At 46.5% G+C, this 25,097-nt stretch overlaps 1 protein-coding gene across 3 annotated transcripts in view; it reads right to left on the bottom strand.

Moving 5' to 3' along the window:
• Positions 1-25,097, bottom strand: part of SLC8A2 (solute carrier family 8 member A2) — a 275,491-nt gene that overhangs the window by 35,028 nt on the left and 215,366 nt on the right. For 2 of the 3 annotated variants that reach the window (XM_068250580.1, XM_068250581.1), the window contains 2 exons: positions 9,462-9,479; positions 1,197-1,321 (listed from right to left, as the gene is read on the bottom strand). In XM_068250580.1, the coding sequence (XP_068106681.1) occupies positions 1,197-1,321; positions 9,462-9,479 (143 nt within the window). The remainder of the gene's footprint in view (positions 1-1,196; positions 1,322-9,461; positions 9,480-25,097) is intronic. The other variant, XM_068250582.1, reaches the window with a different exon arrangement.

Genomic DNA, 25,097 nt, shown 5'->3' on the forward strand with positions numbered 1-25,097 from the left:
ATCCTGCACAATTGTACGAGCATTTGAGGCACATGCAATGACGACCTAGAAAAATCACATAGTGCTGGGTACTTCCACAAACCCTTTGTTGGTAGTACAGTACACTATCCAACCACCGCTACACTATCCAGCCACTGCCATGTAAGTGGTGCATGTATATAACGCTTTACGCAATTTGTGTAAGTTGCTACAGTACAACACACTGTAGTCTGACCCAGTCCTGACTCAGACAGGAACTGCCATTTACATACCTGATGTTTAACTCTTTCAGGCAGAGAAAGAAAAAAAGGAACACAGCCTAGTTATTTGTGTGCTTGGCACTGTACATACCCATGTCTATCTCATCATGTCACATGTCACCTCGGTTGTCCTTTAATCCACAATGCCAAAGAATTTTATCTATCCTAATTATTATTATTATATATTATATATTCTTTAAGTATGACAAATGTTAAGTTTGGTAGATCAGGAAACATTTTGAAATTCCGATGAGTATTTTTGCTTGAATAGTGCTGAAAGGTTTTTTTTTACATAAGATAATTTAGGAGATGTGTTTTGTGAATACACTCCAAAAATTGGAACATTGGAATGAATGGGAACATTCTGCATTTATTTTTGCTATTTCCAGTCAATGTGATCTCTTTTGAGAAGCATGCTAGCTTTTTGGCTGTGATGCTGATATTTTTGTCCTAAATCCTGCGCCTGGAGCATGTGTGCAGTTCTGACAACCCTGACCTGCACAGTTGCTCCAGGGAGGTGACTCGGTTAATATTACAATTAAATGATCAGTGTCACAGACATAAGATTAGGGGCAGTTGACACGGCAGCTTCCATGGCTCTCCAATGACTTCTTTTAAAGGGGAACTGAAGAGAGAGGTATATGGAGGCTGTCATGTTTATTTCCTTTTAATCAATACCAGTTGCCTGGCAGCCCTGCTGGTCTATTTCTCTGCAGTAGTTTCTGATTAAAACCAGAAACAAGCATGCAGCTAGTCTTGTCAGATCAGACTTATAAGTCTGAACCACTAAAACACCTGATCTGCTGAATGCTTGTTCAGGGGCTATGGCTAATAGTATTAGAGGCAGAGGATCAGCAGGGCTGCCAGGCAACTGGTATTGTCTAAAAGGAAATAAACATGACAGCCTCCATATACCTCTCTCTTCAGTTCCCCTTTAACCTTGCTGTTACACTTTACCTTGAATTCATAAGATTCCTCTATAATTATCTCCAATTTGGAGTGTTCGCCCAAAATTGGTTTCCCCATCTCCGCAATCCGTTTAGCCTCTTCTTCTTCTGCAGTCAGCTTCTTATCGTCCTCATCTGATCACAGAAAGAAACATATCAGAAATCCCACACTAAAACTGTGGGCAAGACATTAGGAGATGTACAACAGTCTGCATAATATGACATGGATAGGAGCTGAATGTTGCCTGATGTGGACAGTTTATTTTTAAACACTGTTGGACCACCGTAGCATCCTCAAATGGGTATCAATCACTTAAAACACAGCCCTTGACACCCATTCCCATCATTTCATTGCCCCCTACTGTGGCATTAACATATTAGATTTCCTACCAAGGCTTACCACCACAATAATTCATTGTTTTGAACTAATGGGTATCAGAAGGACTTACTTGAATTTCCTGCCATCTAAATGTACTGTATTTGTCCATAATATGGTTAGTGGTGGCTGAAGTGTGTGTGTAGGGGAAGGGAGCCCAAAACATGTTTATTGTTAAAGGGGCTTCCACATTTCACCAAAAACGAGTACGAGGCACTTGTCCTCAGCACTGGACAAGGATGCTTTAGAAGGGGTTAAGGATTTTTCATCATCCTCCCCTTGCCAGCTACCTCCCAAGCCTAAAAACAAAGTGGATTGGTACTGCTTGGGGGAGTGAGGATAGCTGCAGTACTAGTCTATGTGGTTAATAGGGGTTATCAAGGTGTGGGTGGGCATATGCTGTTTTTTTTACATCTAATCACCACATTAAAAAATGAAATCAGTATTTTTGTGCATGCTTTAAGGCCTCTTTTCCACAGGCAGATGAAGGTGGTGAATTCGCTGCCTATCAGCTGCTCATGTTCTCCAGCCGGGTGCTTGTGAGCAATCAGCACAGGCGATCGACAGACATCCCCCTCCCCATGCAGTTGCTTATGAGCATGGGGGTTGCCATCCTCAGACGTGACATGAGAGGTGAAGTTTTTACCACCAGGTAACGCCACCTTGTGTCAACTGTGACACATGTGGAGTTATCAAACGCTGTTATATGGCGAGTCTGGATTGATGACGAAACACGTAGGGTGGAGCCAGTACGCCTGACACAAGCACGTTCCCAGAGCAGCGGTAGTGAGCGAGAGGGAGCCCAAAATAGCGGCGAGATTTTAGGAAGTGGGACGCCACCCGGAAGTCGCCTATACGCCAATGAGGGCCCTAGGAACACCGCTATGATATGCCTTTTACTTCTGTAGAGCTTGTAAGTAGTTAGTTGGAGCGAGAAGCGTGGTTGTAAGTCATTCTTAACAGCATACTGCGCAATGAAATTCTTATTGTGTTTTTATTGAAGTTTTAACGAAGAAAATAAAACGAGTTTTGTACCAGCATTACGGTATGGTTCACTGAGGCATTCTAGTGAAGCATAATATTAAGCGAGAGATCCACCTGAAAAAGCGAGGTGACTTGAATCTGGTGAGCCTCTCTGATTACGGGTGGTGGTGTCACGAGTGAAGGCACTTTGATTCACGTTGCACAGGCTTTGAAGTGTTTGAAGTGTGTGAACCTTTGAATACAGCATTACGCGATGTGCAGTTTGTTTTCTATCCTTAGGTCATACTGACTGGAATGAGAGTGCAGTGGATTCTTTTCTACTAATTTTGTACTTAACAGGATATCTCCACAGCGAACTCATAGGACAGTTTGTGGTGTCAAAAGTCATTGGTGAATTTAAAGAGTTATCAGGCAAAAATTAATAAAATAATCGCTACTTACCTGGGGCTTCCTCCAGCCCCAAGCTCCCGGCATGTCCCTCGCCGCAGCTCTGCACGCAGCCGTTCTCCGCAGCTCCCTCCCGGTCCCCGGCGATGACGTCAGGCTGACCTCCAGGTCGGCCTGTACTGCGCACGCGAGCGGCGCTGTCAATCACCGCCACGTGGGCCGGAGCAAACTGCGCAGACCGATCCGGTCCACGTGGCGGTGATTGACAGCGCCACCTGCGTAGGTGCAGTCGGCCTGACATCATCACCGGGGACCAGGAGGGAGCTGCGGCGAACAGCTGCGTGCAGAGCTGCGGCGAGGGACATGCCGGGAGCTTGGGGCTGGAGGAAGCCCCAGGTAAGTAGCGCTTATTTTATTAATTTTTGCCTGATAACTCCTTTAAGGTTTCTGCATTAGATTGGCGCTGCCTGTTGTTACATATAAATAGCTGTTATATGGCTGCATGTAATTGCAGATGAATGGCGCTTGTAGCTAGAAGCCTGAACTGCAGTTCAGCCACGCATGGAAAAGAGGCCTAACATTCAGAAGCAGCAGCATAGGTGGCCACCAGCTGATGTTCAGACTGCACACATCCTTAGGAGTGTTGTGATAGCTGGTAATTACATAGTGAATTCCCAAATATAGTTTTTGTTAAGTATAAGACTTAACAACGACTATAAGAGATCTTTCTTAGGCTGTCACATAGTGTGTTCATAGTGGGCAACAATCATCTTCTGTCCATGAAAACCAAAGAATGTACAAGAATGTTAGTGATGGGCTTTTTGTGCAGCAGCGGGACATTGTACAACATCAGAGCAATGATATGGAATAACATGTTAGACAGGCCAGAACACGAGACATACATGGTTAATATTGCTGCAAGAAAATAAAACCTTCCCCAGAAGTGTCAGACTGCATTCAGAGTCTAGTTTTAGGACTGGCACACTAAGATGTTCTCCTTGTACCTGTCACTCCATTGTTTTCATCTCTGCTCAGGGAAAGGAGCTCAGGCAGCTCCAAACAGAGTTCATCACCCCTGTGGAGCAAGAACTGGCAGATAAACTGTGCGCGACTGAAGAGTCATTGCAGGATAAAGAATCAGGCCAGTGCCATTACTTCTCAATATGGTCCTTCCTTCCCATTTTCCTGCTCCAGATCTTCAGTGCTGATAGTTGTGTGAACAGTACAAAGAATTCATCTGCATTGCAACCTATGGGTAATATCTGGTGTCACAAAAATTATGCTTGATACTGGAGAGTTCCATAATCTAATAGTTATTATATCTGTCAGGTGACCATGATGGGGACACTCCAGGTCTTCACTGCTGCAGCAATTACAAGAGCTTTTCAGTTTTTCAGCTGGTTTTATAACAAATGCATTATCATGTAGCTGTAGGAGAGACACTTCTTAAAGGACTACAGCAGAGGGGTAGGGGAAACAGAGTTGAACTTACCTGGGGCTTCTAATGGTCCCCCACAGACATCCTGTGCCCGCACAGGCACTCGCTGTTGCTCCAGTCCCCTTCTGGAATTACCAACTTTAAAGTCCGAAAACCATTGTGCCTGCGTGCCCGTGTCCTTGCTCCCGCTAACGTCACCTGGAGCGTACTCCACAGGTGCAGACAGTACTGGGCCTGCGCAATACACTCCTAGTGACGTCAGCAGATGCGAGGGCGCGGCCGTGCAAGGCACAGTGGTTTTCCGACTTTAAAGTCAGAAATTCCAGAAGTGAACCAGAGGCGGGGACAGGAGCATCGTCTGCGGGGGACCTTTAGAAGCCCCAGGTAAGTTTAACTCTTTTTTCCCCCCTACCCTCCTACAGTACTCCTTTAAGCTGTGTACACACGTATTAAAGTTCTCAGCAGAGGCGACCAGTAAATGGACTGGAGCATTTTTAGTGGCAAAAGCCAGAAATAAGTAACGCTTATGATATATTTTGGTGCTTTTGGTTAATGTGTAAATGTATCATAAAAATAATTATGTAATTATTATGTCATCTGAATCCAGACTAGACAATTAGAATTACCATGGCCTGTCCTGGAACTTTCCACAGAGCTAATCAAATTTGGAAGGCCAATGGCCGATTACTGACAGCTTGATGAATTAGCTGTCAGTTAATTACTAGCCTTCTAAATTTATGAAGCATAAATATAGATTTAAATTCTGAATGTAACGTTCATCTTTACTTTCCCCCACCACAAACAGGCCTTGCCGAGGCGGTAGGACTGGGTTTCTCAGTAGGCAATGCCTAGAGGCACCAGTATTGGAGGGGAGCCTGCTGGGCTGAGACATGTTACCATTCACTAATACAGATCATTCGCATCTGTCTATGTGTGTGCAATGAAGAGCGGGAATAAACTTTAACAAAAAGAACTACAGATAAAAATACTTATTCAAGCTGCTCCCAATGTTGACTCTTTAGCACAGATCCATTAATTTTAATAAGGCCCCGTTCACACTTGCGGTTTTGTCAAAACCGCACCGGATGTCCGGACCGCACCGGAGCCGGACCGGACCTGATCCGTACGGTTCCTATCCGGATCCGGTCCGGATCCGGTCCGTTTGCATCCGGTTTCCGTGCGGTGTGAACACGGTTGCGGTCCGGATCCGGTTTCTTAAGGAGATACCATCCTGTAAATACCTGGGGTCTGGGAGGTCAGCAGAAGGGTCTGGGGTCATTGTTGGAGACAGGTGGACGTGTAGAGACCATCCGTGGATACAGAGACTGCAGTTGGGACCATGGATCCAGGCATTTTTTACTCGTAAACCTGGGAATTCTCTCCTTCCTGTTGTTCGCCTCCTCGTTATCAGACATCAGACATGTTGCTGCCAAAACGAGCTCCAGCATGAAATCGCTGCTGCCCCACTCTTTGAACGCTTGGCCCATGTGGTCCCCATCCAAAATGCATAGGAAGTGGGGTAGAACGTCCGGTTTTTGTAGCCAGTGTGTTGTGCGCTCTCCGGCTCTCATTGCTTTGTATTGGCCGGATGGTGCAGTCCGGCTCCGCTCCGGATACGGCTGCCGGAGGAGCCGGACCAAAAAATAGCGCATGTTGGAACGGACGCCGGAGTCCGGATCTGGTCCGGATCCGGTCCGGCAGAACGGACGCATGTGAACGGACGCATAGGCTTTCATTGCTATTGCCGTGCGTCCGTTCCGTCCGTTCTGCAAGCGGTCCGGCTCCGGCACGGCGATTCCGGACGGCCACCGCTAATGTGAACCGGGCCTTAATGTATTTGTTGGTTTTTATTTTTAATCTTTAACGAATGTAACATTTTGATTTAGTTTTTTTATTAATTAAAATCAAACTTCCTGCTGTAGCTGTTCAGTGATGCCTAGTTCCTCTTCCTCGACCCAGTTATTCTTGTATGGACAGGTCGAGCAGAGGCTCAGGATGCATCCTAGATACAGTATGGATATCAGTGGCTGCTGGAGTAACTAGTAGGGACAAGTAGGTATTTAAATGTCGTAGCCAGCACCTTAAATTAATGCCTGTTCTATGATATGATGGTGTGCAGTTTTGTTTTGTTTTTTTGTTTTGGTTACACGTAAAGGGTTAGCATACTTATATTTTACAGCAAACCTGTGACTTTAAAAAATAAAAAGTTAGATACTCAGGAGGCTTCCCAAATCGGCCTAGACCAAAAAGCTGCTGCCCAGGGCCTTCTCCTTCTTTGTAGCCACTTTCACCTCCAAGAATAACAATCAGTGCATGAGCAGGTTTATATCACTGCACAGGCACAGACCGTACTTGCATATGAGCAGTACGGTCACGCTCACGCACTGATGGGTGCACAGGACAAACTGGGAAGCCTCTGGACTATTCAAAGGCATCCCTCTATCGAGGTAAGTACCGTATTTTTAGCACTATAAGACGCTCCCGACCATAAGACGCTCCTAGATTTAGAGGACAAAAACCAGGGGAGAATATAAAATATATACTGAACCTGGTGCATCCATGGTGAAGGGGCATCTTGTGGATTATGCCCCCTTTGTACCTCTTGCCTCCTTGTACCTCTTGTGTCTACCGGTGTCCTGCTCTGTGTCCTCCTCTGCATGGGCACAGTACAGGGAGTCCCCGACATTGCGGCAGGTTTAAGGTTCATAATGGCAGGCGTTCACAAGTCAGGAACTCCCTTAATTTGGACTATAAGACGCAGTGACTTTTTTCCCCACTTTTGGGGAAATAGTCCAGAAAATACAGTATCTACTTTTTTTTTTAATTTAAAGTAACAGCAGCACTTTTCAGAGAAACTGTGATGAAAATAACATAATGAATAAAATTGCTTATTTTTTTACACTAATTATTTATAGATTATTTAGTCAGTGTTTGCTCATAGTAAAATATTTCCGGACACTGATTTATATTATGAAATGAATCGCTGGTTGTAACATCTTTAGTCCTGTCAGGTGATCTCTGCTGAATATTCATTTACTGAGTGTTCTATGCACAGAGGGAGATACCGGTTGCTTGGCAGTTGAAAAAAGGCATTTTTTCCCACAATGCAATGAAGTTCACAGACAGCAAACTGTGAGGGACCATGGTCATGACATCACACTGTGGGGTTTCACCACAATATCAGCCATACAGAGCCCCCTGATGATCTATTAGAGAGAAGGTAAACATTTCTCATGGGAAGGGGGATACCAGCTACTGATTAGAACAAAGTTTAATCTTGCATTTAAGTTCCTCTTTAAGTGTTTTTAATATAAGGCCCAGAGGAATAATGAAATATATTAGCATTTTTTTTATTTTAGCCCCATTTTATATTACTGTAAAAATGAAACCATCACCATCCAAAGCTCTTTTAGGACTTTATTAACAGACTGCCATAATAAACAGCAGCATTTCGGAGCGGTAGTATGCTCCTTTGTCGAGCTATGATGACTGTCCTAGCTTGACAAAGGAGCATACTACCTCTCCGAAATGTTGCTGTTTATTATGGCAGTCTGTTAATAAATTCATAAAAGAGCTTTGGACGGTGCCAGCTTCATTGTTACATTACTGACTCTTGGGTGGTGATCGAGTAGCCGTGGTACATCCGCTGATATCTACTTGGGGTGTGCATTTCTGCATTGATTTTTCCATTTTATATTACTGACATGCCATGTACAAGTTGTGCTTATATTAATAGTAAGCTAACTGTAGGGTCTGCTAATCTCTACTAGAAAAAAATGTGCTTATAAGATAACAGTATTCTGATAGCGCATGTCTGTCCCTTTTATCCTGGTTTGGATGGCCCTCTTATGGTCCTTTTTATGTCATCGTGTAATCTTTCCTCGTTATTCAACACTTTTCATGTTACATGCATGAATGTATAAAGTATAAGTTTACATTTCTGATTGCACTTTACTTTTTCCTTTTTTTGGCTCTTAAAGATGGTTGCAATTTTTGTTTATTTGTTATTTTGTCTTTTGAGGCTGGCTTTCTGTATACAGTACAGTCTTCTGTTTATACTACCTTGTTATTGTATTTGTATTTTTCAGTAAAGACCTTTTGTACACTAAAATGTTATCAGTACATTCACCCCTTTCCAAAAATAAGTTTCAGCACACAAGTATGATAGCAGGGACTAGTTAATGGTACCATAATTATTTTAATGTAAATAATAAGACTCAGCCCTGCTTTACACAAGGCCTTCACTAGAAAAGTACACCGTACTGTTGATTAAGGTCCATTTAAAGCGGACCCAAACCAAACATTTTTTTAATTCAAAATATTTAGTTGCACCACTCTGACACATACAAAGATAAATAAACACTCCTTCAAGCCTATGAGCATTTCTGTGCATGCTTTTCACCATTCTCTTCATAACTAGGGTTATACAGGTGGCAGCCATTAGCAATTCCTCCTTTGCCAGACACCACCTACTCCACCAGTTTGCCGGATTCTTTCCTGGCAATATGAAAGGAAGGGAGGGGTTTCTCCAATAAATGTTAAATATTTTATATTTGTCATCATGCAGCTGAAAAAAGGCTGCTATTTATTATTATAATTTAGAAAATAGATTTTATTTCTGAAATCTTGTATTTTTAATTTGGGTCCACTTTAAGACATTTAAAGCACATTTATACGTCAATGAACATTGTAAGGCTTGACTTAAGGCAGATGTGTCACTTTAATAATACTTCATATAAATGAATAGGGCACAAGTCAGAGAAGCAGCAGTCAGGTTATCGGCTTGTATAATATGGTGGTGCTTCACCACTGGTATTCCCATGTTTTCACCCAGGCAGAGACTACCTGATACCAATATATTGTCCTTGCTCTGCCAAGAGTCTCTAAAAGAGGTTATGGCCTCTTCCTAGCATCATCATATGACTCCATCTTGAGTCTAGGCATACGAAGATAAAAGAGCAGATAGGGCCAGGAGGCATGTTCAGTAATGTGATTTGGAAAAGGGGACCGTGCTCCTCTGACTTATGTGAACTGTGAATACAGTGATAAATCTGCTTTAAGAAATAAGAAAGATAAGGAGAAGATCTTACCCTGAGTGAGCAACAGAGCTGGAGAAGCAGAGAAAGAAAAGTGAGTGAGATGATAACAGTGACAAGTCAACAGAATTAAAGCCCGCCCATTCACATTAACCAATCACATATCGGTATTACAGAGTACACTGGCCTTTACATCCAATCGGTAGTAGGCAAGCCAGTGCCAGTACAATCACACTACCACAGGGGCAGATTTATCAAAACAAGTACAAGGGAAATTGGAGCAAAACTGGTGCGACAGCAGAACAGATACTTATTTACTCACTTCTTATCATTCTACTTATGTAAAGAGAATTAAAGAATAACAAAGTTTCTCGGTTCTTGGGATATATATATATATATATATATATATATATATATATATATATATATATATATATATATATTGTATATACAGTATATAAAGTGTTACAGTATATATTCTCCACTTTCCCTCAACAGATAAATACATAAAATAAAAATATAAAATAGAAATAGTACTAATGTAGTATAAAATATAGTAATGCGAATCCATAGTTACAATCTAGCAGTCGTGTACCTCTGGGTGGGCTCTGGGATCTACAGGAGGGTACATGCAAAAAGGGCAATAGGGAAATGTTGGCACGAGAAATAGCCACTAGTGGTAAAGTTACTAGTAGTTAAACTAACGATATTCTACTATTATGCAGTGCTAATTGCAATAGTAAAATATAAAATATCGGTAAAAGTTTCTAATATCTTTCTAATAGCCACACCTAACCCTATTCTCACACAGAGCTCCACCTCTATTGTTGGCAACACCTAACAGACCCTCACCCAGCTGATGCCTAACCAGCCCCTCCTCCAATGCCTAACCCTAACCAGCCCCTCCTCCAATGCCTAACCCTAACCAGCCCCTCCTCCAATGCCTAACCCTAACCAGCCCCTCCTCCAATGCCTAACCCTAACTGACCACCCCTCCAGCAATTCCTGACCTTAAAAGACCTCCCAGTCCCAGCAATGCCTGACCTTAACCCTCCCCTGCTGAAGAAAAATGTTATATGCACCACATTCGTTGCACAAAAACATAAAATATCAAGAGCTGCGGAAGTTTTGGCGCTGCCCTATAGTCCACATTTCCTGCTTCCTTTCAGGATGCCAAGCATTGTGTCACTTCATGAGATCGGTTGCCAACAGACCTCCCTCGTACAATGTCTTCTGGGAGGGAGCATGGTCCATGCTGCCACTCCCCTTCCCTTATTATGAGTAGAAAGGGATGAGAAAATAGCTGTTAACCACTTAAGGACCGCCTAACGCCGATAGGCGGCGGCAGGTTTAAGTGGTTATTACATGGAAATGGCCGCTCGTTCGAGCGGCCTTTCCATGTAAGTTCACGGAGGGTGTCTCCGTGAACAGTGTGCGAGCCGCCGATCGCGGCTCGCACGCCTAATGTAAACACGCGGGGAAGAAATCCCCGCTGTTTACATCATACGCCGCTGCTGCGCAGCAGCGCTGTAAGGCAGATCGGCGATCCCCGGCCTCTGATTGGCCGGGGATTGCCGGCATATGATAGGCTGAAGCCTATCCTTCAATGCGCAGGCCAGATATCCATCCTGCGCAGCACGGATCACGGAGGGGAGGGAGGTAAGAGGAGGAAGCGCCGAGAACGCTGCGGAGGGGGGCTTTGAGAAGCCCCCCCCGCTAATACCAACTAGCCGGCGGCGATCAGACCCCCCCCGGCAGGACATCCCCCTAGTGGGGAAAAAAGGGGGGAAGTCTGGTCGCCCCAGCTGCCACACGATCTGTGCTGTGGGCTGAATAGCCCACGCAGCACAGATCTTCCCAAACACCCCTGGTCCTTAATTAATCACCCTACCATCAGTACACTCTGGCAAAGGGTGTGGTTGATTGGTCAGGTCAGTTGCTACTGTTGGAGGGGATGTGCGCCCCAATGCGGGGGCGGACTCGGAACATCCTGACTCATGGAAGGTGGAGAGGCAGAGGGATCTTGGCAGTCTAGTGTTAACTATAATGTATATTACCTAAAGGTAAATAAATATGGCAGCCATTGTATGTCTCTCACCTCTGGTTCCTTTTAAATAACAGAATATGATTATTTAAAGAAAGTTTAATTTCACATTAAAGGACAACTGAAGTGAGAGGGATATGGAAGCTACCATATTTATTTCCTTTTAAAAGGGACTCAGAGCTCAAAGATTAAAAAGATTTTATACAAACCTGGGGCTTCCTCCAGCCCCATCCGCTCCGATCGCTCCCACGCCGCCGTCCTCCGCTGGCTGCAGCATCGGGAACCGGGTCCCGTCACTGAAGTCAGTCGCAGCCAGTTACGCAGGAGAAGTGCGCCCTCTAGTCGCAGCTGCTGGAGAGATACGCAAATAGCGCACTTCTCTTACGATAGACTGGCTCTGACTGACGGAGATGTGGGGACCTGGCTCTGCGTGCAGCGGAGGACGGCGGCGTGGGAGCGATCAGAGCGGATGACGCTGGAGGAAGCCCCAGGTATGTATAAAATCTTTTTAAACCTTGAGCTCTGGTACACGTTAAGCTATACCAGTTACCTGGCTATCCTGCTGATCCTCTGCCTCTAATGCTTTTAGCCATAGACCATAAACAAGCATGCAGCAGATCAGATGTTTCTGACATTATTGTCAGATCTGACAAGATTAGCTGTATGCTTTATGCTCGTTTCTGGTGTTATTCAGACACTACTGCAGCCAAATAGATCAGCAGCACTGTATTGTTTAGAAAGAAAGAAATATGGCAGCCTCCATACAACTCTCACTTCAGTCGTCACTTTAATGTCACCAATCACCTACCTTATCTGCTACTCCCAATGTACCATAGCCACGCCCCCTCTAATATAGCACACTCCTCAAACGCAAATGAGGTTATGCAGGAAAAAGATGTTGTGCTTTGAAACAGAGCAACCAACCGGATATTGGCTTATTAATTAATTAAAATCTTAAAAAATGTTATCAGTGATAGGCTACTAGGGTTTAATAAAAATGAAATTCAATTTTTTTTTTTTTTTTTTTTTAGCATTAAAAAGAAATTAAACCCTGTAATGGAAAGAATTATTCCCAAAACAGAATATTTTGTTGACAAATCTGCCACAGCAAGAGAACACAGCAGAGCAGAGTCCTCAGTGCATTAAATCAGAGCCTTCGCTGTGAAACATAATAATGCTGAGGATGATTTGTTATGCCTGAGAAAGAGCGAGATCCTCGGATGCTGCACTGCATCAGAGGAATAACACGCTGCCATTCCGGAACGTGACATCATTCCACTACATCCATCTCTCCTGCTATACTGTCTGTTGCCTAGCAACTGTTTCAACTAGTGTTGCCGAGCTACCGTAGATTGGAGTGCCACAAGGTAACGCTATTTGGCAACCATTTACCACGGCAGGATTTTCCTAGGCAATAGAGGATGCCTGTCGCTAGGCAAAAGTGTAATCATCTGCAGGTTACCTAGCAACAAAGTAACCAAGGCAATCGGTGCTTCACATCCACTGGAGATGATGTGAGCTGTGCAGACCATTAGCAAAGGCTCCCATCGAATTCCTAATTAAAAAGACTATTTTTAGGTGATGGCGATTAACCTCTCTTGTGCCAAATGGTAACGAAGGTACAACCTTTTGCTCATGCAGATGTTTATTTCACACCACTTAGTTCAAGTTAAAGTTTGTGATTCAAAGTTTATTAATTAATTGTAGCAGCCAAGCAAAAAACATATTCCACTCTCTCAGCTGCAATAAGCTCAGGGGAGGGTAAATCTGACAGGTTGCTGTACATTTTTGCTGGCTGCAGTCCCTGACAAAAAGCACCCCTTTTTGAATTGTAAAAGTTAGCATTATGTAAGCTATGATCCAAAATGATATAAAGTTCTGTCAGTTTCTAACATATGTTGCTTTCTGGAGTTCTACATTGTTGTGTGGCTCTTCTAAAGTTGGCCGTATTGTACACCACACATTCTTGACTGCATAATCTAGTTCAGTTGTGGCACATTTAGGGCTGGCTTCTGGCAGAGATCGGCTAGGAGAGTGGAACCTTATAGAAGTGATTCCACAACAGCAATGCAATTGTGTATCAAATCCAGTGATTGCACGTGAAGGAATGTTTGGTAAAATGTGAAAAAAAATCACTTGGCAGCTGCACTTTGCATTTTCTAGTGGCCGGGTTTCACTACAAAACACAAAGCACAATTGCCTTTTCTTCATAATTTACCAAGCAATTCCTTAGAGCCTTTTCCCACTGACTGCGTTCTGACTCATAAGTAATATCGGACGTGATTTTCCAGTGCTCAGGAAATCGCAGGGGCTCCCTGATGATCACTGTAATTGCCACTTTCCCACTGCTGCGATCAGCCGAGATGCAATGTTTACCTTAATGCAATACAGTGGCGGCTCCAGGAATTTTTTTTAGGGGGTGCTATGCAGGTGCTGGACCAATTTCCGGGGGAGCTGACGACCTGCGGCGCGCAAAGCGCGCCGCGCCAAAAATGGGTGTGGCTACAACCTGCGGCGCGCAAAGCGCGCCGCGTCGAAAAAATGGGCGTGGTCATGACCGGATGAGGGCGGGGCTAACTGTAATTTAAAGTGAACCCAGGGTGAGAGTGATATGGTGGCTGCCATATTTATTTCCTTTTAAACAATACTAGTTGCCTGGCAGCCCTGCTGATCTATTTGCGTACATTTGAATACGGCGCTGGTAGACTTGGGCGCAGGATCCAGCTGTTAAATGGCTGGTCCTGCTTCTGCACAAGTCCGGGGCGTTTTAATTACTATTCCCCCTCCAGGCCGCCATGGATAGTGGGGGAATGAAATAATTCGGCTTCCAGCGATTGCTGGAGGCCGAATTATTGTGTTTTTTAAACAACTTCGGCTCCGTCTTCTGACGGAGCCGACCTTCCTCACTGAGCGCCGCTATAGACTGATTCCCATTACAGTCTATGGCGGCGCTGGCTGCGCCCAAAGCTAGCAGCGCTGAAAAGCACTGCTCCGATCTATTTGGCTGTAGTAGTGAACTGAATTACACCAGAAACAAGCCATGCAGCTAATCTTGTCAGTTCTGACAATATTGTCAGAAACCCCTGACCTGCTGCATGCTTGTTCAGGGTCTATGGTTGAAAGAATAAGAGGCAGAGGACCAGCACGGCAGCCAGGCAACTGGTATTGCTTAAAGGGAGATAAATATGGCAGCCTCAATATTATTCTCACCTCGGGTTCCCTTTAAAAGTGCAACGCAAAGACAGAGGGCCCAAGTTTTGGTGACCCTTTTCCCAGAAAATTCACATAATTGTGCAGGTTTTCTCAAGAAAATACACGTAATGTGAGCAGGTTTTCTCAAGAAAATACACGTAATGTGAGCAGGTTTTCTCAAGAAAATACACGTAATGTGAGCAGATTTTAACAAAAAACACGTCCAATGACCCCAATATGCACAATCGTTATCAGACATGGCCCCAATATGCACAATCGTTATCAGACATGGCCCCAATATGCACAATCGTTATCAGACATGGCCCCAATATGCACAATCGTTATCAGACATGGCCCCAATATGCACAATCGTTATCAGACATGGCCCCAATATGCACAATCGTTATCAGACATGGCCCCAATATGCACAATCGTTATCAGACATGGCCCCAATATGCACAATCGTTATCAGACATGGCCCCAATATGCACAATCGTTATCAGACATGGCCCCAATATGCACAATCGTTATCAGACATGGCCCCAATATGCACAATCGTTATCAGACATGGCCCCAATATGCACAATCGTTATCAGATATGGCCCCAATATGCACAATCGTTATCAGATATGGCCCCAATATGCACAATCGTTATCAGATATGGCCCCAATATGCACAATCGGTAGCAGATATGGTCCCAATATGCACAATCGGTAGCAGATATGGTCCCAATATGCACAATCGGTAGCAGATATGGTCCCAATATGCACAATCGGTGGCAGATATGGTCCCAATATGCACAATCGGTGGCAGATATGGTCCCAATATGCACAATCGGTGGCAGATATGGTCCCAATATGCACAATCGGTGGCAGATATGGTCCCAATATGCACAATCGGTGGCAGATATGGTCCCAATATGCACAATCGGTAGCAGATATGGCCCCAATATGCACAATCGGTAGCAGATAAGACCCCAATATGCACAATCGGTAGCAGAAATGACCCCAATATGCACAATCGGTAGCAGATATGACCCCAATATGCACAATCGGTAGCAGATATGACCCCAATATGCACAATCGGTAGCAGATATGACCCCAATATGCACAATCGGTAGCAGATATGACCCCAATATGCACAATCGGTAGCAGATATGACCCCAATATGCACAATCGGTAGCAGATATGACCCCAATATGCACAATCGGTAGCAGATATGACCCCAATATGCACAATCGGTAGCAGATATGACCCCAATATGCACAATCGGTAGCAGATATGACCCCAATATGCACAATCGGTAGCAGATATGACCCCAATATGCACAATCGGTAGCAGATATGACCCCCAATATGCACAATCGGTAGCAGAAATGACCCCAATATGCACAATCGGTAGCAGAAATGACCCCAATATGCACAATCGGTAGCAGAAATGACCCCAATATGCACAATCGGTAGCAGAAATGACCCCAATATGCACAATCGGTAGCAGATATCGCCCCAATATGCACAATCCGTAGCAGAAATGACCCCAATATGCACAATCCGCATCACCTGAAAAAGAAAAGAAAAACCCATTTACTCACCTACAGCCAGAAGACCTTCTTTCCCGACCTCCTGTCCCGAGTCCCGACCTCATTGTGGCGCGCAGCGCCCGCGCGCCCACGATCGTCTTCCTTCCCGACGTCACCACGAGACTTCCTGCCTGCATGCAGAGAGCAGGGCTACGGGAAAATGGCCGCCCGAAGTCTGCAGAACAGGGCTCCGGGCGGCCATCTTACCGTAGCCCTGCCTGCTGCTCCGTGCTGCCGGTGTGTGAACTGACTTGGCGTCTTTTAGACGCCTGAAGTCAGTTCACTCCAGGGGGTGCTTTGGGGGTGCTTGGACAATTCTAGGGGGTGCTCGAGCACCCCCAAGCACCCCCCTGGCGCCGCCCCTGATGCAATAGCACTACTTGCTACAGTCTCCTGCGTTTGCATCCAGGTTGTAATTTATTTATTTATTATTTAAGTGTTTATATAGCGCCAGCATATTACATGGCGCTGTACAGAGTATATAGTCTTGTCACTAACTGTCCCTCAGAGGGGCTCACACTCTAGTCCTTACCATAGTCATATGTCTATGTATATATCGTGTACTGTATGTATCGTAGTCTAGGGCCAATTTAGGGAGAAAGCAATGAACTTATCTGTATGTTTTTGGCATGTGGGAGGAAAACGGAGTGCCTGGAGGAAACCCACGTAGACACGGGGAGAACATACAATCTTCCTGCAAATGTTGACCTGGCTGGGATTTGAACCAGGGACCCAGCGCTGCAAGGCAAGAGGGCTAACCTATGCCACTGTGCTGTATGGGTGCGCACGAAAATCTCAAAGTAAGCGAGGTACTATATGATTTACCTATGCGGCATGACGACCCGCCCCTCATCTCCCAAAAACCGCAAACACACCCTACATAATGACGTTCGCACGAAAAAGCTTGCCGCAATGTATGGGAAATCACATTTGGAAATGTGATTGGCTTACAGTGATCACAGGGTCAGGAGCCAATAAAATCTAACTACAGACCGCCTCACGGAGCTCTGCTGTCATACTGACAGCAGGGCGAGTGGGCTGCAGCGGCTGGAGTGCGGATCAGCGGTAGCGTGCGCCTCAATAATTGAAATCTACGCCCTAGCAGGGATAACAGTTCCCAAACAGGGTGTAGATTTCAATTAGCCTGGTCCAGAAGCGGTTGAGTAGACCCAAATATTTAAACAAAATCAAATTGTATAATCAAAGCTGTATGTTGTATGATCATTTTTATGACTCCTCACTATGCGCACGATGCACAGACCTATGGTAATATTGTCGTGCGCATGTAGCACACAGAAATATTACCGGTACTAACGGTACCAGCACAGTGCGTCGGCGCGGTCAGAAGACGGAGCCAAAGTTGCTTAAAAACACATAATTCGGCCTCCAGCAATCGCTGGAAGCCGAATTATTTCATTCCCCCACTATCCATGGCGGCCTGGAGGGGGAATAGTAATTAAAACGGCCCGGACTTGTGCAGAAGCAGGATCAGCCATATACCGGCTGTATTCTGCGCCCAAGTCTACCGGCGCCGATTTCAAATGTACTCAACCAGGATAGCATCAGCACAATAGGTACATGAAAGTTGGCCAGTGTAGACACCCATCCATTAAAATTGTCAGTTGGCAATGCATAACAATTAGAAATCCATGTTCCATGCAAAAAGATTACCCTACCCATACATCCAAAATAATGATCCGTAAAAATTGAAGTATAAATGTGCAGCCATAAAAACAGGTGAAAGTCATGTTCAGCAGAGCACTACAATATTAAAAGGAACCCGAGGTGTGAAAACTATGGAAGCTGCCATATTTATCTCCTTTTAAACAATACCAGCTAGGACAGGGGCAGAGCATACCACAACAGGCTGCATCTGAAATGACCAACAGCTCAGCTCACATGTGCAGCACCTCTAATAACTGCACACTTCACATTTAAATCAGAAACAAATCATACCCATAACTACTAATTAACCCTTACTTACAATGCAAACAGGAAACTCAAGACACTTGGTCATTTCGGATGCAGCCTATTGTGGTATGCGCTGGCCCTCTCCTCGCTGTCCATTAAATGTAAGTTACACATTTTTTGCCTAGCTGCTTCCAGGGTTAAACATATGTTTAACTTAGGATAGGCCTCTTGCCCGGAGGATTACCTCTTCGCGGTGCAAGAGTCCAGTAAATTATACTTTGCATGCAAACTATAGTGGAAGCTAAAGTTCCTCCACAGTCTAATAAATGTAGCATTTGTTTGGACGCAGGGCATGCATTCTCAGTCCAACAGAAGTGGCGCACGCCTGAGCGATTAACCAGTCAATTGCAGCATGTCTTGAGGGATGCGCACCCCCCCCCCCCCCCCCCAACTCCCCCCCCTACCTTCTCTTGTTTTAACAATATCAGTTGCCCATCAGTCTTGCTGATCTTTCTGGTCAGTAGGAACTAAATCACACATTTGAAGCAAGCATGCAGCTAATCTTGTCAGATTTGTCATAGATATCTGATATGCATGCTTGTTCCGGGTCTATGGCCTAAAGTATTAGAGGAAGAGGATTAGCATGACAGCCAGGCAATGTGCATTATTTAAAATGAAACAAACATGTCAGCCTCCATATTCCTCTCCCCTTGGGTTCCCTTTTAACCCTAGCTTTATTCTGCACTTAAGTGTAAAGTTCCCCTACAACACTGTAACTATAGCATACTGCCACCACAACTCCAGTCCATTCACAACCCCCTTAACCCCCAGCCCACCCCACCCCCCGCACCTCCTGTCATCCCCTAACCACACGTCCAGTCATTTCTTCAGCGTACTTCCAGACCTCACCTCAACTCTATAACTCCTCTAGTGACACAACCCCCACCAGAACTCTAGCCACAACCTCAATAAAGCTCTAGAGATTTTGTCCCCACACATTTGGTAACCCCCCCCCCCCATCATACCTCGAGTCATGCCCCACACAAAAGCTTAAGATGCATCACTATAGCACCTCAAATCATGGTCCTACCACACCTTCAGTCACACTACCAGAGTTCCAGAATCCCCCCCCCCCCCCGCTACAACCCCCCACTCCACCCCCCCCCCACACATGCACAACTCTAGTGTTGCCACTTCCACACCTCCCCCCCCCCCCTCCACCTGTCAGTCATGCTCCTGCCTGCCTGATCTCCCAATTTCCTGACATGCCCCGTCACCCTTCCTATTACACCCTCGCCACACATCTAGACAAGCACCAAATCAGACCTCCAATAAAACAAAACCATATAAAGTTCATGTACAAAAGACGTCATTTAATTTCTTATGTTCCCCTGATCCTTTCCTTCATTGCTGATTTACCTTCACCTGGACTTGGGGGTAAATTGCATACCTCAGTGGTGTAAAGCCTCTGGGTGGTACAGTCCACGCATACCCAGTAAAATGGAGCTGCTCAAGCACAGCTTGTTTCCTCATTCTACTAGGCATGCACAGATCTTGCATTTGTTCAAGGTGCTGGAAGAAACCTATTGAACTGGTGCAAATTGAGTAGGTATAGAGGGACCATGCACTGGAACCATAGGCTGCAGGAGGATCCAGGAGGCCTCTAGAGTCTAGACCATTCAAAGGCTTCCCACTACTGACGTAAATGTAACTTCTTTCAGTTCAGGTGTCCTTTAACAAATAAAAGTATATATGTAATGATCTGCTCTGCTGTCTGCACAGACAGACAGCTTTTTGACCTTTTCGTAGGTCTGAGTGCTGCAGGTCCCTAGAAAGGAGACCTGTCTTCACTCTGCAAGTTTCAGAGTTGCTCTGCTGGTGAGGAATTTGCTTCCACTTGTCATGCAAATTGCTTAGCTGCTTTCTTTGATGGCTTGCAGTATAAATGCCATTTCCTCCCAGAATTCCCTGCTGGTCATAGAGGTTTGTTCCTGCTAACTTACCTGGAGTCTCAGCCTTTGCTAATTGTTTGCTAAGATTATCTTAGAGTATTCCTTGGGAGTGCACTAGCATTCCTTCTAGCGTAGTCAGGTTGTAATTATTTGTATTGCCTTGTACTGTCTATCTGTTGCGATTGTCTTGTCGCCAGCGGCGGTCGACAGGAAATCGTTCTGTCTGTTGGGATCCCATTCACCCTAGCGGTAGAGGCGGTGGTTCCTTCTGTACTCTGTCTTAGGGGTGCAAGCCAGAGCAGCGGTTGCTACTGGTTGCTCCATCTGTTTGTCTGTCTGGATCGCATCAGCTCTAGCGGTAGTGGCGGGGGTTTCTTCTGTACTCTGTCTGGGAGTGTAGGCCAGAGCTGCGGTTGCTACTGGTTACTCCTTCTGTCTGTCTTGACTGGAACTAACGCTTGCTGTAGGCTCGGTGAGGTAACCGTTTAGCAAGCGTTTGCGTTCTCTATTCATTTTCGTGTTACATTGGTTAGTTAGGGTTGGCGCGTTTTGTCTCTGTTGCGCTTCTCGTGCGGAGACCGCGCCATTAGCGTGCTTTGTTGCTGTTGCGCTTCTCGTGCGGCGACCGTGCTTAGCGAGTGCGTTTGTTATTTTCCTTGGCGTTCTGATCATTATTGTTTGCTGTGTCTTTCTTACTACACTAATGCTCTGTCTTTACTTGGTCTTGTGTTGCTGTTGGCAATCGCCATTCTTGTGATTGGGTTCCCACTTGGTTTTCGCTGTTGTGTGTTCGCCGTCGCCGAGTGGCGACTAGATTGGTGGACACACATACATTCTGTCTCTGTGCTCACTTTCTCTCTACAGGTGCATTGCACCAAAGCTGGGTTTTGTTGTTTTATACGCTTGTGGAGGATTTCCGCAGGGTCAGCGCACATCTTGTGTGCTGACCACGGAGATAATTCCACAATCGTTACAATATAATTAAGAGGTTGGGCACAACGTTTAGCACAATATAAACTCTTTTTCTAGTAGATACAGTAAATACACTGATGTAGAGGGGTCTGAACACCAAGTTCCAGCAGTCGGAATCCCAATCTTCCAGGCATGAATAAACTGCCAGTGCTCACTACAGACAGCTATGCATGCATCTCATCACCACATTATAAAATGTTTATTTAAGTAAGTTCCTAAAATCAGTCCCTAGAATGCAGAATCAGGTGGCACAGCAGGAATCTGCACCAATGGATAATCCTCAATTTTACCGTCATCCGAAGAGAAGCTGAAGATATAGGAAGGAAACAGAAGCACTGCAATGGTTACACTGAGTACAGATTTTTGTTTCAATGCCCAACAAAAAGCTGCATTTAGAAGAGAAATCTTAAACAAATGGCTAATCAGCCAGCGCCAGCAGACAAGCCGCCTGCCATTAGCATGCTCTCTCCTTAATCATACTGTCACTGTCAGCGTCACCATATCCCTACTGCCTCACCCTGCCTCACTAATGCTGGGCATACACGGCATACTATCTAGCAGATAGTGCGCCGGTATCGAGCCAGCAGCTCGATGCCGGCGCGTGCGCGCGGATCGATTCCCGCTCGTCCCCGCGGGCACTTCCTTCTCAGCGCTTATCAGCGCTTCATTTTTGCCTATTGTCCGCCCGCGGGGATCGAGCCGGGAATCGATCCACGCGGCGATCGGACATGTCGAAAATTATCAATCGAGCCATCAGCGGCTCGATTGATAAGAAGAATCTGGGTCGTGTATGCCCAGCATAATGGCCCCTGCAGTAGAGCAATTTCACTTTTTACTGAAATAAAAAAGGAACCATTTTAGATGTATTGGTAATAAACAAGTGTTAAACTGTATTAAATCTACACATATGCCTCTGGCTTTCAAGTATCCTCATCATGCTAACGACTGCAGGTTCCTGGAGCCTTGCGTTCCAACGCTGACCTTTGGAACCCAATCTGGCAGCAGAGGGAAACACTGCCAATCCTGGCCGACACTCTTGCCTGAGTTATTGTGGCCCAAGTGCATGTACTGGAACAGATTCAGCCAATGAAACAGGTGAGTTATTGGATTTGTGTGTGACTCTTTTTTCTACGCTTTCCTCTTGCATTTGCATTAACCACCCTGGCGTTCTGATTAAATCGCCAGGGTGGCTGCGGGAGGGTTTTTTTTAAATAAAAAAAAAACTATTTCATGCAGCCAACTGAAAGTTGGCTGCATGAAAGCCCACTAGAGGGCGCTCCGGAGGCGATCTTCCGATCGCCTCCGGCGCCCAGAATAAACAAGGAAGGCCGCAATGAGCGGCCTTCCTTGTTTTGCTTATATCGTCGCCATAGCGACGAGCGGAGTGACGTCATCGACGTCAGCCGACGTCCTGACGTCAGCCGCCTCCGATCCAGCCCTTAGCGCTGGCCGGAACTTTTTGTTCCGGCTACGCTGGGCTCAGGCGGCTGGGGGGACCCTCTTTCGCCGCTGCTCGCGGCGGATCGCCGCAGAGCGGCGGCGATCAGGCAGCACACGCGGCTGGCAAAGTGCCGGCTGCGTGTGCTGCTTTTTATTTGACAAAAATCGGCCCAGCAGGGCCTGAGCGGCAGCCTCTGGCGGTGTTGGACGAGCTGAGCTCGTCCAGACCGCTCAGCAGGTTAAGCATGCATGTGAACACAGCTATAGAAATTCAAGTGCCTATGCATCACTCAATTTTGTGGGCTAATCGTTCTTCCAATTAAATCACAGTGCCAGAGGAAAATTGGTGCCTCAACATGGTCAGCCAATCAATTTTTCAATCAATTTCAGGTCAAAAGGATTGATCGGCAGTGCTGGAAAATCTTGGTATCGTGACCATGCCTGTGTGCAGTGTGTAAAGGCTCAATTCTCTGCCGGCACGAATCCTGGCCTCCTTCGGTGCTCAGCATTAGAGCCAGAGCCTGCCCTACATGACACAAGAGCATAAAGGACAACTGAAGAGAGAGGTATGTGGAGGCTGCCATGTTTATTTCCTTTTCAGCAATACCAGTTGCCTGGCAGCCCTGCTGATCCTCTGCCTCTAATACTTTCAGCCATATACCGTGAACAAGCATGCAGCAGATCAGGTGTTTCTGACAGCATTGTCAGTTCTGACAAGATTAGCTGCATGCTTGTTTCTGGTGTGATTCAGACACCACTGCAGCCAAACAGACCAGCAGGGCTGCCAGGCAACTGCTATTGTTTAAAAGGAAATAAACATGGCAGCCTCCATAGTCTTCTCACTTCAGTTGTCCTTTAAGTGACGTCCTACATGCGCCTGGGTCACATGCAGGCACGTGCACAGGGGGGTGCTCTGGGTGCCCAGGCACCCCCCTTTTAAAAATCTTCAAAAAAGGCCCCTCTCGCCGCGCAAAGTAAGCTCCGCCCCCGACCGCGATAAGCCCCGACCACCCGCGGGAAGCTCCGCCCCCAGCCTGGGACACTTTCAAGTGAAGAGGCCCAGACAGGAATCCTAGTGTGGCATACTAACCTCTCCCTCCACCTAGGACCCATACTGACCTCTATCTCCCCCAGCACCCATAGTGACCTCTCCCTCCACCTAGTACCCAGTGACCACTCCCTTCCCTAGCAGTCACAGTGACCTCTCCCTCCACCTAGGACCCATGCTAACCTCTCCCAACCCAGTACCCACAGTGACCTCTCCGTCCCCCAGTACCCACAGTGACCTCTCCCTCCACCTAGCACCCACAGAGACCTCTCCCTCCACCTAGCACCCACAGTGACCTCTTTCTTACCCAGCACCCACAGTGACCTCTCCCTCCATCTAGCACCCACAGTGACCTCTCCCTCCACCTAGCACCCACAGTGATCTCTCCCTCCACCTGGGACCCATAGTGACCTCTCCCTCCCCAGCAACCACAGTGACCTCTCCCTCCACCTAGCACCCACAGAGACCTCTCCCTCCACCTAGCACCCACAGTGACCTCTTTCTTACCCAGCACCCACAGTGACCTCTCCCTCCACCTAGCACCCACAGTGACCTCTCCCTCCACCTGGGACCCATAGTGACTTCTCCCTCCCCAGTACCCACAGTGACCTCTCCCTCCCCCAGCACCCACAGTGACCTCTACCTCCACCTAGCACCCACAGAGACCTCTCCCTCCACCTAGCACCCACAGTGAGCGCTCTCTTACCCAGCACCCACAGTGACCTCTCCCTCCATCTAGCACCCACAGTGACCTCTCCCTCCACCTAGCACCCACAGTGATCTCTCCCTCCACCTGGGACCCATAGTGACCTCTGCCTCCCCAGCAACCACAGTGACCTCTCCCTCCACCTAGCACCCACAGTGATCTCTCCCTCCACCTAGGACCCATAGTGACCTCTCCCTCCCCCAGCACCCACAGTGACTTCTCCCTCCACCTAGCACCCACAGTGACCTCTCCCTCCCCAGCTCTAGCAGTGATCCTGCCTACCCCAGCACCCACACTGACCTATCCCTCCCCCAGCACCCACAGTGATTTTTCCCTCCCCCAGTGGCTACCCTCCTGTCCCCTGCAGCACCCACAGGGACCTCCCATCCCAAAAGCAGCACCTACAGTGACCTCTCCCATTGCCAGCACCCACAGTGGCTTCTCCCAACACCCAGCATCCACTCCCTCCTCCAGTAACCACACTGACTTCTCCCAGCACCCACAGTGGCCTACCCTTCCCCCAGCACCTACACTGACCTCTACCTCCCTTAGCAGCAACTATGCCATTCATAGCAGCACCCATAGTGACCTCCCACCCCCTGCACCCACATTGACCTCTACCTCCCGAGACCCACAGTGATCTTCACCAAAGGACCCACACTGACCTCCCTTTCCTCCAGCACCCATACTGACCTCTACTTTCCACAGCACCCACAGTTACTTCTCCCCCCAGCACCCACAGTGACCTACCCTTTTTCCATCAACCATACTGACCTCGACCTCCCCTAGCAGCAACTATGCCATTCATAGCAGTACCCACAGTGGCCTCCCACCCCCTGCACTCACA

This window comes from Hyperolius riggenbachi, chromosome 8, assembly GCF_040937935.1.
Source record: "Hyperolius riggenbachi isolate aHypRig1 chromosome 8, aHypRig1.pri, whole genome shotgun sequence".
NCBI lineage: Eukaryota > Metazoa > Chordata > Amphibia > Anura > Hyperoliidae > Hyperolius > Hyperolius riggenbachi.